Here is a 13,913-nt window from a genome sequence, read left to right as displayed (position 1 = left end):
CGCGCGGCACTGTGACGTCGATGATGATGACGATGGACCTCTGTCATGGCTCATGGGGGATAGGCCAGGAAGCGGGCGGCAGGAGGTAGCTAAAGAAAATTCTTATCTGAAAACGATAAACTCAGAGAGAGATTTATAGACTAGTATGTGAGCGAGCAGTCAGACTAACTGAAAGGTGAATGATAGAAGAGGCTACAATCAAGGAGAGAATTAATGTTAGTAAAGAGAGAGAAAGAGAATGAAGAGGAAAGGCAGGGAGGTTAACCAGATATGAGTCTCTGGTTTGCTACCCTACACTGGGGATGCGCATGCCTTCGCCACGAACTTGACCAACTGGACGACCAACTGCTATCCGAAAAAAGAATTCTACAACACCGAAAGGACCTGCCGTCACAGAAGAAGGCCGTGCAAGCGCTATTGCGCTTTTTGCGATCTACCGGCCTGTGTGAACGACTTTAACTGGAACGCCTTTTGTGTGTGTGCGCGTTCCTCCCCCCCCCCCCCCCCCCCCCATTTTTTTGCGTTTTCCTCTCTGTCATCTTTCTAACCCCTAATGTTAGTAAAAAATCTTGAGAAACCAATTTAGGTGAAATGAATGCAGACCTGATATGTATAACAAAGATAGAATAATTAGCAGGGTAATCGTTTTGTTTCAGTTAAATAATCAAATACTGCAGAGCAAACATCTCTTTGACTATAGCCTAGTGTTGAGGCCCCAAATTATAATCATCATCATCATCATCAGCCTGGTTATGCCCACTGCAGGGCAAAGGCCTCTCCCATACTTCTCCAACTACCCCGGTCATGTACTAATTGTGGCCATGTTGTCCCTGCAAACTTCTTAATCTCATCCGCCCACCTAACTTTCTGCCGTCTTCTGCTACGTTTTCCTTCCCTTGGAATCCATTCCGTAATTCTTAATCACCATCGGTTATCTTCCCTCCTCATTACGTGTCCTGCCCATGCCCATTTATTTTTCTTGATTTCAACTAAGATATCATTAACTCGTGTGATAACTCGCGTCTGCATGATAACAAATATTGGTCTATTGATTCAATTTTCTTGCAGTTGTGGTAGAGAGGGTACATCATCAGACTAACTCTATGTAAATAAAGATTCAGCTGCGGGATGCGACAGCGGAATTTGGTGTATGTAGCTTCCAACTGCCGAGAAGGACACCACTCATTATTCCAGCAAAAACAGATGCTGGAAGTATGGAGATGGTATCTGCAATAATTTGCTTAAATAATTTTGCAAACCAAATATTCGGTACCTTGATGCAGTAATGTGAGCTATGTCTGGCAAAACAGGAATCAAATGTTCACTTAAAGGCGTCCTGGCTAATAAATCTGACATTTCATTTAAGTATAAAGCACAGTGTCCAGGAACCCACAGCATACTAATTTTTTGTAAAATTGTAGGGAATAAATTTTGAAACACACTTAAAGTACCTGTATTCTTTGCTGTGGAAAGCAATGAATGAGAGAATCTGTAACTACAACAGCTGACGATTGATTTGCGGGAAGTTTGTGCAGAGCTAGAACAATCGCGAATATTTCTGCTATGAAAATAGGCGTGTAATCTGAAAGGTGAATAGAAAAGGAGCAAGAAAGAGGAGGAGAGAAAATGCCTACGCCAGCCGTCTTTCCGGACAGTGAAGCATCAGTAGCTATTATATTGCTTGTTTCCAGTCGAGAAAGGTAATCTTGTAATTGGTGATTTAAACATTGGTACGGCATTAGTTTGTCATTTAGGGGAAAATATCGTCAACTTATATTCGGAGGCTTATCTTGGAGAGTGCATAAACGCAATTGAACGAGGACGTAGAAAGAAACATACATAAAGAAGTGCTGTCTCTGTGTATCTGTTTCTTTCTATGTCCTCGTTCAGTCGCGCTTATACACTCTATCATAGATTCTAACCAACTAGCCCGCCAACATGTTTAAACCAAGTTCTTATCTTGGATTGTCTTGTTGGTTGAATACATCATGAATTTGCACATTCAGTGGTATTAGCTGTGTCTGTATGAATATGATCTGAAGGGTGTGCAGTCATGACCAATGATTATTAAAAAATGAATGCGTTCATTAATGAAAACATGCAATGACCTTCTTTGAGGAGTATCGTAAATTTTGAGGTACATTTGGACTGTAAGGATCCTGAATCTACTGTGATGTTCGTGAGTGACATCCGTATGTCCCAGTTTGTCTTCGGTAAACATGAAAGCCTACTTCACTATGACAGATTGATCAATCACAGTATTCAATGGAGAGGAGAAAAAAGGAATGATCCGCCTCTACTGAGAATTGTCTCATGCAATCTACTGCGCTTGCACAATGTTACATAAGATCTTCGGTTAACACGTTTACATGAAGGCTCATGTCACTTACTCACTGTGGGGGTTCGGCGAGAAATTTGGTGTTTACTATAAATGGACAAACACGACATATTTTCTCGTTATCATCATCGCCAGCCTGCTTTTATGTCCACTGCACATGGTGGAAATAAACTTTTTTATTCCTGCAGGACGAGGGCCTCTCCCAGCGATCCAACTCTCATGCGCTAGCTGATTCCAACTTGCACCTGCTGATTTCCTAATTTCATCAAACCACCTAATTTTCTGCCATCCTTGACTGTGCTTCCCTTCCCTTGGCACCCATTCTGCAATCTAAAGGTCCACCGATTATCTACCCTACGTGTTACATGGCCTGCCCAGCTCCATTCCCGAATCCTGACTGGGAGCTTACCTCTGTCTTTGAAGAATGTACAGTCATTGCATTCTACCTTTGATAAAATATGGGGCAGGAACTTGCAGGTTAACAAAGAAGCTCAATAACAAGTTAAGGACCATGCATAAAGCGATGGAATTAAAAATGTTAGGCGTAACGTTAAGAGACAGGAAGAGAGCGGTGTGGATCAGAGAGAAAACGGGGATAGCCGATATTCTAGTTGACATTTTCATGTCATATAACTCGAGAAGTATGGCGTTTTTATGCTCACGCAACTTTTACTCTAACATTTAGATATTAAGGTGAAAGCTTTAGATGACTCATGGGACGAAAATTTTACCATCCGGTGTCACGGCACGGAAAATTCAATGGCACCCTAACTGTGGGTCAAACCCTCGATTTTTTGTGTTTATTAGGGCGAAGCAAATTAAGGCACAGTTCATTAAGACATAATTAAGGTATTTGAACCCACGACTTTGATGGGAGTTGAACACACATTTCATGTTAATTAAGGGACACTTAATTAAGACAGCTAATTAATGAACTAGAGCCCACAACTTTTGGTAGTGGTCACGTCTATGACCGATGGTGTTAAGGCAGTTAATTATGGCACAGTTAATTAAGATAGAGCCAGTTAAGACACTTGTACCCAATACCTTTGGTGGGAGTAGAACCCACTTGGAGATATGGGCAAACCAGCCCGTATCTCCGATAAGCAAACCAGCCCATGTCTCCAAGTTGGCTTCCAGTTGACATTGCAAAGGTCGAGAGTGGAACCCACTACCTTTGGTGTTAATTAAAGCACTCAAATGCACAATCTTTGGTGCGAGTCAAACCTGCAACCTTTGGTCTTAATTAGGGCAAAGTTAATTAAGGCACTCGAACCGACGACCTTTGGTGGGAGAAAACAAGTAATAGGAAGTAATGCATTGGAATGAAAATGTCAAGTAGTTAAATGAATGTCTCGTGAGCATGCAGGCTTTCGCCTTCATTCTCTTTAGCATATGGTAATGTTGAGGTTTTTTTTAGCCTTTGTTTCTTTAACAGTTGACATTTTCTTTTGCAATTACAAGACACTAATTTTCTTTCACCTTACAAGGGCGAATCAGAAAGTATTTGCTCCTGTTTTATTTTTTTTTAGCCAAAATAAGGCACGTACAGGTAATGATAGATATACATACTATTCTACGTACCTTACACTATTATTTCATCTAGTCCCCTCACCGGTTCAGACCTTTGTCCCATCAAAGCGCTAAATTTGAGATGACCTTGTAGTAGAATTCGTCGGGCTGACTGTGGAACCACCGTCGTACTGATGTCTTGGCTTCCTCGTTGCATGTGAATCGCTGTCCTGCCAGGAACTTTTTCAGTGTACTGAAAATGTAGAAATCACTAGGGGTGAGGTCCGGTATGTAAGGTGGGTGGTCCAGACTCTCCCAGTGAAATGACCGGAGCTTGTCGGTGGCTCTGATTGCCATATGTGGCCTCGCATTATCGTGGAGAACAACTGCAAGTCTTCGTGGCCTTATGTTAATTCACAACACCACCACCTCACACTTCTGCAAGCGAAACACCTTTTCCCATACATGGGCTGCATGTCCCTGTGGATTTCAATGGGGGTTCGTCCCTTGCTCCATAGAAAATGAATCACACTTCATTGCTCGTATGCTGCGGATGTGTGAAGCACAACAAAGGTACAAGAAAGGTCCACTGCTGGGAATTGATATGTTGACTTCACATTTACGGCCATAATTTGGCTAAGAACTATAGGCGCAGAGTTTCTGATTTGCCCTTGTATCTACCTCTAAAAATGAAACAATAAGAATCGTTTCACCAACTGATTCGGGACAGATCCACCAGCGTGGGTTGCGCCCATTTCACTTAAGAAACAACTACTACGTCACCTTCCTCTGCCCTCATTGTGCCCCACAGCAAAGAGGACATGGCTGCTTCTTTTCTCAGCACTATGCACTGCAGGCAATTCTTTTCTTAGTGTAAGCATGCTAATTAAAGAATCAGACGAACCACTTTTCCTTAGAGGAACACAAAAAGCAAACACTGAATTGGTGCATATTGCTTGAGTTACGCTTAAACTCGGCAATTCTTGTTTTGTGCCAATAGATGACATGACACTTGTATGGAAAATCGCACTTGATGGGGCCGTACACTTCATCTACAATTCAAATTACTCACGATGATGGGGAATTCTTTTTCGTACTGCACCATCGATCTCGTAGGTCACGTTCAACCTGGTTTGAGTCAATAGACGTGTGCAGAAAGGGTGCCAAACTCGTGTAAAAATTAAAAAAAAGCCCCTGAATTTAGCAAAATATAAGGAGCTTTCATACGCACATCTACTAGAGCTCGTGTGGGTATGAAGGCTACCTAGTAAAAATCAGTATAAATTAGTTACTACATAACGTTTTGTCTCTTTCTTTAGTCATGCTAAAGAAACTTCTTTGCTCCAGCGACCGATGATTGTTAAAGCACATGCTTGTATCTCATGATCAGTTGTGGTGTTGAATTGATTTCGAACTGCACTTCGTGTCCCATGACATAAGAGGCTTGCTTGCAAACAGCGATGATCATGCAACTGCACAGACTTGTGACAAAGGCTAGTGCACCGTCTACCATGCCCTCTGTGCTTTTGTTTAGACTGCTAGTTTGGCGGGAAAGATGCGCAGTGCTGGAGGCACCATCGTAATGCTTCATTGGAGAGAAGTCAACTGTGCAGTACAATCCCAGCACTAGAGAGTTTCGCAACGTTTTAGCATGTCTGCAAATTTCTTGACGTTTGCATTGTAAACAAAGCTGTGTATGGCAGGAGCAATGCTGGTAGCGGCATCTGGTGATGCAGTGTCTAACTAGAGAGCACATAAAACTAATACTGCAGCTTACATATTCTAGCTAACTGCCAGTGCAAAACGTTGGTAGCAACATAATACTAGTTAAAGTACCGTACTTTTATGTTAATTCTTTTCAGAATGACACTGACATGGCAAAAGAAAAATGGAATGCATTGTAGTTGGACAAACCATTACAAGACGTTGCCACTGGCTTTGCTACTACCGGCAATGGCACCGGTAACCTCTCAATCTAAATGGTAAGAAGTTGATCGTGCACTACGTACGCTTCATGTACAGTCAGTGCAATTAAGACACTCAACGTAAACTATGGTGGCTAGAAGTTGTTAGGTGACGCCAATGGGCATCGAGCGGCGCTCCTCCGATTTATGTCTTGCGTAGGTGGCGATGCTCTCCGTACCACGATGTGCGGAGCACCCAACGCGGTGGGCTGGGCTGGCCGGGGCCACCGTTTAGCAATTTCTCTGTGATTTGTGTTGAGAAGAAGCCCTATTTCCTGAATACAATGGGCAATAAATGTAGTTTTGGCAACCTGGATATGGATGCCGAGGTTCGTGACTGTTTCTGCTGTGCTCCTTCAGTAGGTGGAGCTGGCCGTCGTGAGTTCGGACATCGTATGAGAATCACGAGTTTCCTTCCTACCGAGTGCAATGCGATAATGAATCATTCTCAAGAGCTGAAACTGCATGTATAAATTTATTCACTATAGGCCTTTAGAAGTCCTCAATAGCGCTTTTAACTTATCAGCGCGTCCCCTAACCAATGAAGGAGCACATCAGAAGCAGTCACGAACCTCACCAGCCAAATCCAGGTTGCCGAAACAACATTTAGTGCACATTGTATTCAGGAAATAGTGCTTCTTCTCAACACAAATCACAGCGAAACTGCACATAACTGAAACTAAATGTCACTGAATAAAATAAAGGTTTGTAGCAAGGTTCTCAAGGCACAATTCAGAGCACTCGACGCAGTTTTCACATCTTTATTTACTCCCACGTTTCATCTCGTTTCGCGTTCTGAGACTTGACATAGAAATGGAGCCTTGCGAGCACATAGAACTTTATGATTCTATTCGTAAGTGCTGTTTTGTGTTCAGGGCAGCCAACAAGGCTCAACTTCGTAGCCGGACAAAAGATACCAGATCCGTAAAGCTTTCGCTTCTGACTAGCTTCACAATGAAGCAGTGGGTGAAAGTGTTTTCCAGTGATGTCACCAGTGCATTCAGCTGATCTAATGGATATAAAAGTCATCCCCTGTCAACAGCAGTGGTGAGGGCTGCTTTCTTGGAGAGGTGCGATGGAGAATTTGGGTAAACTGTTGGCACTACGTCGCTTGTAAGCATGGGTCGATCACGGGAATCTCGATTGTTTCGCCGTTGACCACATGCATGAAGTGCTACACAATGTATTGTTCATGGAAGTGAAGCTCACAGAGGGCTGATTTCTCATCGAGAAATTTGTAAGCCCGGGGGACAGCCCGCCGCCACGTTTTAAAACATTTGGGGTCCTTCGGCACAGAAAACAAAGTGATACGCTTCCCGTCTTCCTTGACGATACGTAACCTGGCCTGCAATGAGGTGCAAAGCAGTGCGTTCACTTCGATTTCTTTACGCAAGGATCTATTTGGCTGGAACAGCGCACAAAACTCAAGCCTACGTGCTAATGAGTAATCTTTCACCACAAAGAAAACACAGCGAAAATCACATGCGCGCAAGTCGAACCGAGAAGATGACAATCACATGTGCTCATGCACAGATAGCGGGAGAAAGAGGCGGAGGGGCTAGGAGAGACATCGCAATTCTGATCGCAGCGCCACCACGGCCACTGTGGTTTCGGCATGAATTGAAGGAGCGCGCTTTTGCCGCGAACATATGGGTGTTGGCTCCACCTCTACTTCTAGCCACCATAACGTAAACAGTGCTGAAACATCTTGGCCATCTTGGTCGCACGATGAAACAAGCCAATGACGTCTCATGTCACCAAAATCAATAGCTGGAACTCATGATGTAACATTGTTTAGAAATAGGGCCGATGCTGACGACTACATCAATAGGTGCTGCACTTTCAGATTTGTCATTCGCATGAACATGAAAATTAAAATATAATGCATTCTAAGTTACATTTGCTAATGATACTTCATAGATGATGCCTGTGAGCTCACAGCAATGTAATCTACCGGCTATGTCGAGTTATAATTTTTGTGTCAGTACTCCTTTTAGTATTAGCTAGGAAGCTCTAAGCTGGCGATGGCAGCACAATCAAATCGCCACAGTTGGGCAATTTCCTTGCTGCCCAACATGCAGATTGTTTCTGAAATTTCTTTAGTGCAAAAATTGCTTGGTATATTTCTTTTCTTTCGTAATGTGAGCTCGTTTAGCGCGTCTGGTAAGTAAGTAATGAGTGGTCCTGATCCCTTTGGACTTGGGCAGGCATTTGTCAACGTCACAGGAGACGTAGAAAGTAAGAAAGGAAGGAAACCAAGCTGTGGAAAGTAAGGAGAGAAATAACATCAAACACGGTTTCGTCACGTGTTTGGACAGATGGCGCCACCAAGCTGTGTGCACCGAAAAATTCCGCTGTACATTCTGTCTCAGCACATGCAACAGGAAGAAATCTAACTACCATAGCTAATATATGCTAGTTTGTTCAGCATCTGCGTGACGTTTAGCCCATTTCGCCTCAACTTTTGCCTGAAGCATAGCAGGGTCCACGTGACGTTTAGACCGCCTTTCAGGCTCACCTGCTAACTGATGTGGCATTCCTCCTGTGTAGCATGCTTTCGGCACTTTGCTCCAGCTGCTGCAGGCAAATGTGCCTTATGGGCTTTTTTCTGATTTGGCATATCTTCGCCATTGCGTTGCCTCGACATTCCTTCGGCGGCCTTCATCGGCGTGACTTTCCACACTGCTCGTTCATGCAACTGCATAGATTTTAAACTGTACTCAAAGACGTACCTTCACAAAACATGTGTGAACTTGCCTAATGCCACAGACAATCTGCCAAGTTTGCCACAACCAGATTCCCTCCTTTCTCCGGGGAGTCTAGCTGTGAGCACCGAAGTGGGATGTCACACGCCACCTGTATTCATTGCGACATCACACTTATATCCCAAGGTGTGATTACATGTTTTCCTCTCCATCATCACACACCCTTTCCCATTTTGGTTCCTTCTCTCCACTTGTGATGTCACACACACTTTCCTGCTCCTCTCCCACACCACAAAGTACCCGGCGGACGCTGCCTGGTTTCCATCTGCACGAGCGCTTTAATGCTGATGCATTAAGTGGTCCTAGTTCGTCCCAGATAATGCGTTAGACCAAGATTGTTCATATTGCGACGAGCTTAGATCCTGTGAACATGACGTGCTGTCCTGCCTCAAGAACTTGGTTTGTTTTGCGTGCCATATGGCGGACCTTTGTGCAACTGTGCTCCCGTAGGGAGCATATACTGTGACTCTGGTAAACATTAACAAGCCTGCACACGCTCGCATATGTAGGCTTCCTAGTAAAAGTGGGAACCTTCATACGAATTATACCCGAATTCTTAAAAATTGCCTGTGGCAGGTAGCATAATCCTAATCCGCTAACTGGATTGCTTGAAGAGGTGAACATTATTTGCACAAAAAATTGGAATGCATAACTGACTAATTAGCAATCATCGATTGAAGGGGTCCTGAACCTTCCCTCAGGCTTGTTGAAAAGACACAGTTCATGGATGCATCCGCTGCTGTGAACATCTCCGCCAAATTTTGCAGTTGCATGCAGCATGCACGTGGGGCTCACAAGTGGAGCGCGCAGTCACTTTTTTGAACAGAAGCCTGCTCTTCACTATTTTCTGGACACCTTATTTCGTAATATAGCAGATTGCCACACACGTAGCTGCTATTAGCCAATAGCTGACATCAATCAAGAAGGGTGTTTAGATCAGTGTGTTTCTTCCTACTGTTAACTGTGTATATTTATTGACTCAGTTCAACAAACAGGCTGATGTATGTGAAAACCTGCTTTCGAATTTCGATAATAATTACATGCTTCCGGGAAAAGATGACTATCGTCTGCTCAGGCTCTGCTGTGGCTGCCTGCGCAGGAATTAAACTCTGGCCACCCTCCTTATCAGTGTCGTAGCTGTTGGGTCTCGCTAATTTTGACTAGTTTCAAAGACTCAACTAGCCTTGAACCACGTGAAACTTAGCCAGACCACATGCATGCTTGACAATTCATGCTCACTCCTGTACACTCTTAGATTAAGGAGGCTGAAAAACATTGCTGGAGGGGGAGCCCCTGTAGCTTTTTTTTTTTTAACCAGCACAGGTGAAGCCAGAGTCTGCCTATACTTCTAATTTGAAAGAGGGCCACAACAGCTGAAATCTGCTCACAACTCACTTCCTTTTGGTCAGTAATTGTAAATGTTAGGCTAATTAGAAAATAAGAGTATGTGGTTTCTGGCTAAAATGTTGCCTTTAGCTGTGCATTGTTGTCATGATGGGCTATAAAATTTGACGAGACGCTTAGGCTTTTTTCTCAAACTAATGACAGAAAGAAAGACGTTGAACAATACCTGCACAGCAAAATTAATTGTCCTAAATAGCATGGAGTGGAAAGAGCATTTCGTATATTCGCTGCTATTCACTAGCGTTATTTCATGCGTATGGTAAAACTGCGGTGGTTCGGCTTCACTTTTGAGACATCATAGCGCGCCAGCAAATTCTTTGTAAACCTCCCTTTCTTAGATGCCATGGCAGACTTCGCTTCATATTGAGCTAGTGATAGCACTTCAAACTGTGCAAATTGGAAGTACATAAACGCTGCACATATGCCCTACAGTTGCATGAAGCTGCAGTCTACTACGTAGCGTAAACGTTGTGGCCACTGTGAGGTGCTGCGACAAGTCTATTGGCTGAGCACACTGTGGCTTGCCGAGCACAACCGTGTCTGGCTAAAGTTTGGTGAGCCGTAGCTGCCAGAATCGGAAGTAGTGGTGTCTAAGTGAACATCCAAATTCAAATTTTAACTGTGTGCCACGGTGCCGTTCTGTAGGCGGAGTGTTCTGGGCATGCCCCGCTCTGCCGTAGCCTTTGCAGTGCAAGGCATTCAAGAAGGCCGTGAACATGATGTGAAGCATTGTGAATGGGATCATACATGACCTTTGATTGCCAATAACTCTACTCCTACTCAACACACTGAAGTAATTATTTTTTTGCGGCGAAGTATTTTGAAAGAAGTCCAGTTTAACTTCAAATGCATTTCTCAACTTCGATAAACAGTTCGTCAGGGCCCCTTTAAGTTATTATTGAATTACTTTACTGCTGGTGAGTTTGTAAGGCATATCCACTTCTGAGCATGGCCCTGGTTTCGAGGCCCAGACAACCACCTTGTTGAGCAGAAATGTGTCATGTTAGGAAACCTCTTGAGAGATCATGGCCATTATGAATAGGCCTAGTGCGTGACCATGAACAGTACTTCGTACCTTAAAAGGAAAAGCTTTTAGACATGCTGAGGTGAGTGGTAAGCCAGTAGGAGACTGACATAAAGAACCATATTGTATGCTGCTATTATGACATTTACTTATCATAATTTTCATTTGAACCAAGGCTGCTGGCCATGCCAGTGGTGGCATCATCATCACTGCATTGTATGACAACATTATCGCTATGCGCTACATCTAATCAACATAGTTTGGATGAGACAAAAACCGAAGAGCTATTCCAGCGAAGCCAATGCTTCAACATAGTAGAAAAGCAAATGCAGGTTGACAAAAGTGGGGAAGAAGATACACACACACACCCATACACAGAAGCTCTGTACAAGAGCAAATACAATTATCACAAGAAATCTCTGACTGCTTTTACAACTAAGGTTAGTCCTTGTGTCCTATGTAACAGCCTGTTGTGCCCGCTTAATGGTCATTTGCACTCATTATGTTCCTTACGCTGATATTCATTTCTGTTTTATATGTTCAGTCAGTGCGACTTCGAGATCTAGAGTTTTTGTTGACTGAATGCTTATATCCCAACAGGCATTTGATGGAGCGTGCTTAGGCGTTATACTTATAAAAATGGTTTCAGTGCATGTGCAGCATAAAAATAAAACCAGTGATGATAGACATGCACCTTGCCTTTACAGCAGAGATAATCAAGGGCTCGTCTTTTGTACCACTTGGTGAACATAGGCTCTAAATGCAATATGCCTCACAATACTTGGCAGCAATTCAAACACTGACATAATCTCTAATACGCGTATGCCACACAACATATTTATGAACTTAATATAAATTTAAATAACAATGTAAAATCGAAATCTTCCCTTAAAGGTATGCCACAAGTGCCTGCTAGTGTTTCAATCATGCCGTCAAATGGAGGAACATACAGATTAAGACAAAGCTACAAGATGTTGATTAGGTGTACAAATACGTGCACAACCTTATCTAACAACTTCTTAAGCTCCATTTCACCAGGGCTCAGCATCTATCACATGTCATGTCAAAGTGGAAAGTTGGCATCACAAAAAGACACACAGTAATGTTAAACAGTACCTCTATAAATTGCCTGCTGCATCAAAAACATGAATTTAAACATGTTATAATAAACTTGTATGCTTCTTTACACCACAGCATACAAGATTTACAACTCAAAAAAGGTGACAAAACCAGTTATCAGCAATTACACCAATTCGCAGCAAGAGAATTGCCAGATTGCTTATTAAATTGCCTATTAAAAAGATGTGCTACTTTTTGTAACGTGCACAAAACTCGGCAGGATAAAGTCCTATTTATCAAATTTTTTGTACTTCAAGACTTTAACAAAGCCGACAGCACTAGGAAATGACAAATTATGTTCAACTTGACATGCACATTTAAGAAAGCATATTGCATTGAATTATTTGCATCATTCACTCGGCACGACTTGACTCCTGATGAATGCTGCCCACTTTACTAACAACCGCAGGTGATGGCAAACAACAGTACACATCTCGTGAGACTTTTTTTACATGTTGATTAGCGCGTAACATGATCTCGACAGCAGTTGACACCAGCTAGTCAGTGACCCAGAAAGTTGGCAAATTACATTCGCAAAGTGCACGCTCCCGTCCAACTGCAGCAGACGATGAGGTGCCCTGGTTTTCTCCAGCCTGAACTTTGCAGAGGAGGAGGCATTACAAGAAGTACTGTTTGTGAGTAGCTGGCCATTCTTCATTGGATAATGGAGTGCGACTCATGTCCAACAGTAAACGTGATCCACAAATGCTCCTTAGGAGATAGCACACAACACGTAGCAGTAACGCCACCCAGTCCAGAACTGTTCCTTGACATTTTGAACGGTCACGGACTGTACACTTGCACAATAACTGAGGTCTATTTGAGGTGAACCAACATCATTGCAGGCGTCTCCAGGTACATCTTCCACAAGTTTGAAAAGCGCGACATGGTTGCACCATCGATGACCCTGTGATCGGCAGACCAACTGACTTGCATGATGTGTGCCTTGATTACATTGTCATCAGCATCAAATCGTGGCAGCTTCTGCACAGACAAGAAACAAGGACAAGATTTTACAGCTGCTGCATAATAAAGTTATGGCAGCAATGACTAAAATATTAAATAGAGATGCTTTGCATGTGAAAGAAGTCATGCTGCTATGAAAAAGGAATAGCAATAGGACAGTTGTGTTTTCAGTCTCAACATGATGCCAGGATGTGGTAGGTCATCACCCAGACCACCTCTACTATTATTTTGCCGTTCTTCAGAGCCAAGTTTCTTGCCTTAATGTTCCTTCTCTTACATGGAAGATACAGCTACAATGTTCAAAAAAATAAAATTTTCACTCTTCTTATCTTTGTCATCTTTCCGTCCCTTCTCCTCCTTCCCTGCACTGCTGGATCATGTTCAGGTGTCAGCCATGCGCTCTTTTCTGTTAACCAGTCTCTCTCTCTCTCTCTCTTTCTCTCTCTAATGAAAAACTAAATGGAAATGTTTTTTCTGTAAGTAGCAGCACAAGAAAAAAATCTAACGATAGGAGACATGTTGCATTCTAATGCAGGATAAGGTTCAAGTTCATTTTAAATGTGGAAGTGCCTATGTACAGCCTACCACAAATGTTTTCAGAGCACAGAAGTCGAGAAAAAGCAAAATTTTGTAGAATCTTCATCATTAAACTTGTAATTAAAAGGTGATGCGGAATGGTTATGTGAAAAAGCATATGCAAAATAAGATGTCATTTCTGAGGAGGATATGTTATCAGTGACAGAATTGAATTTTTTTTCCAGATATTATGCTCCATAAACTCCTGCCATTGAGGGTATTTAGGCATGACCACTTGTCATTAA

General features: G+C 42.9%; 1 protein-coding gene across 1 annotated transcript in view; it reads right to left on the bottom strand.

Annotated features, from left to right (window-relative positions):
- Positions 1-11,130: 11,130 nt before the first annotated feature.
- Positions 11,131-13,913, bottom strand: part of Dbct (Dihydrolipoamide branched chain transacylase E2) — a 39,006-nt gene continuing 36,223 nt past the window's right edge. The window contains exon 10 of the mRNA XM_050186404.3: positions 11,131-13,110. Coding sequence (XP_050042361.1) covers positions 12,943-13,110 — 168 coding nt within the window. The 3' untranslated portion in view covers positions 11,131-12,942. The remainder of the gene's footprint in view (positions 13,111-13,913) is intronic.

Source organism: Dermacentor andersoni, chromosome 11 (assembly GCF_023375885.2).
Source record: "Dermacentor andersoni chromosome 11, qqDerAnde1_hic_scaffold, whole genome shotgun sequence".
Classification (NCBI taxonomy): domain Eukaryota; kingdom Metazoa; phylum Arthropoda; class Arachnida; order Ixodida; family Ixodidae; genus Dermacentor; species Dermacentor andersoni.
The sequence above is the reverse complement of the archived record's forward strand: the minus strand, read 5'-3'. Positions and strand labels throughout refer to the sequence as shown.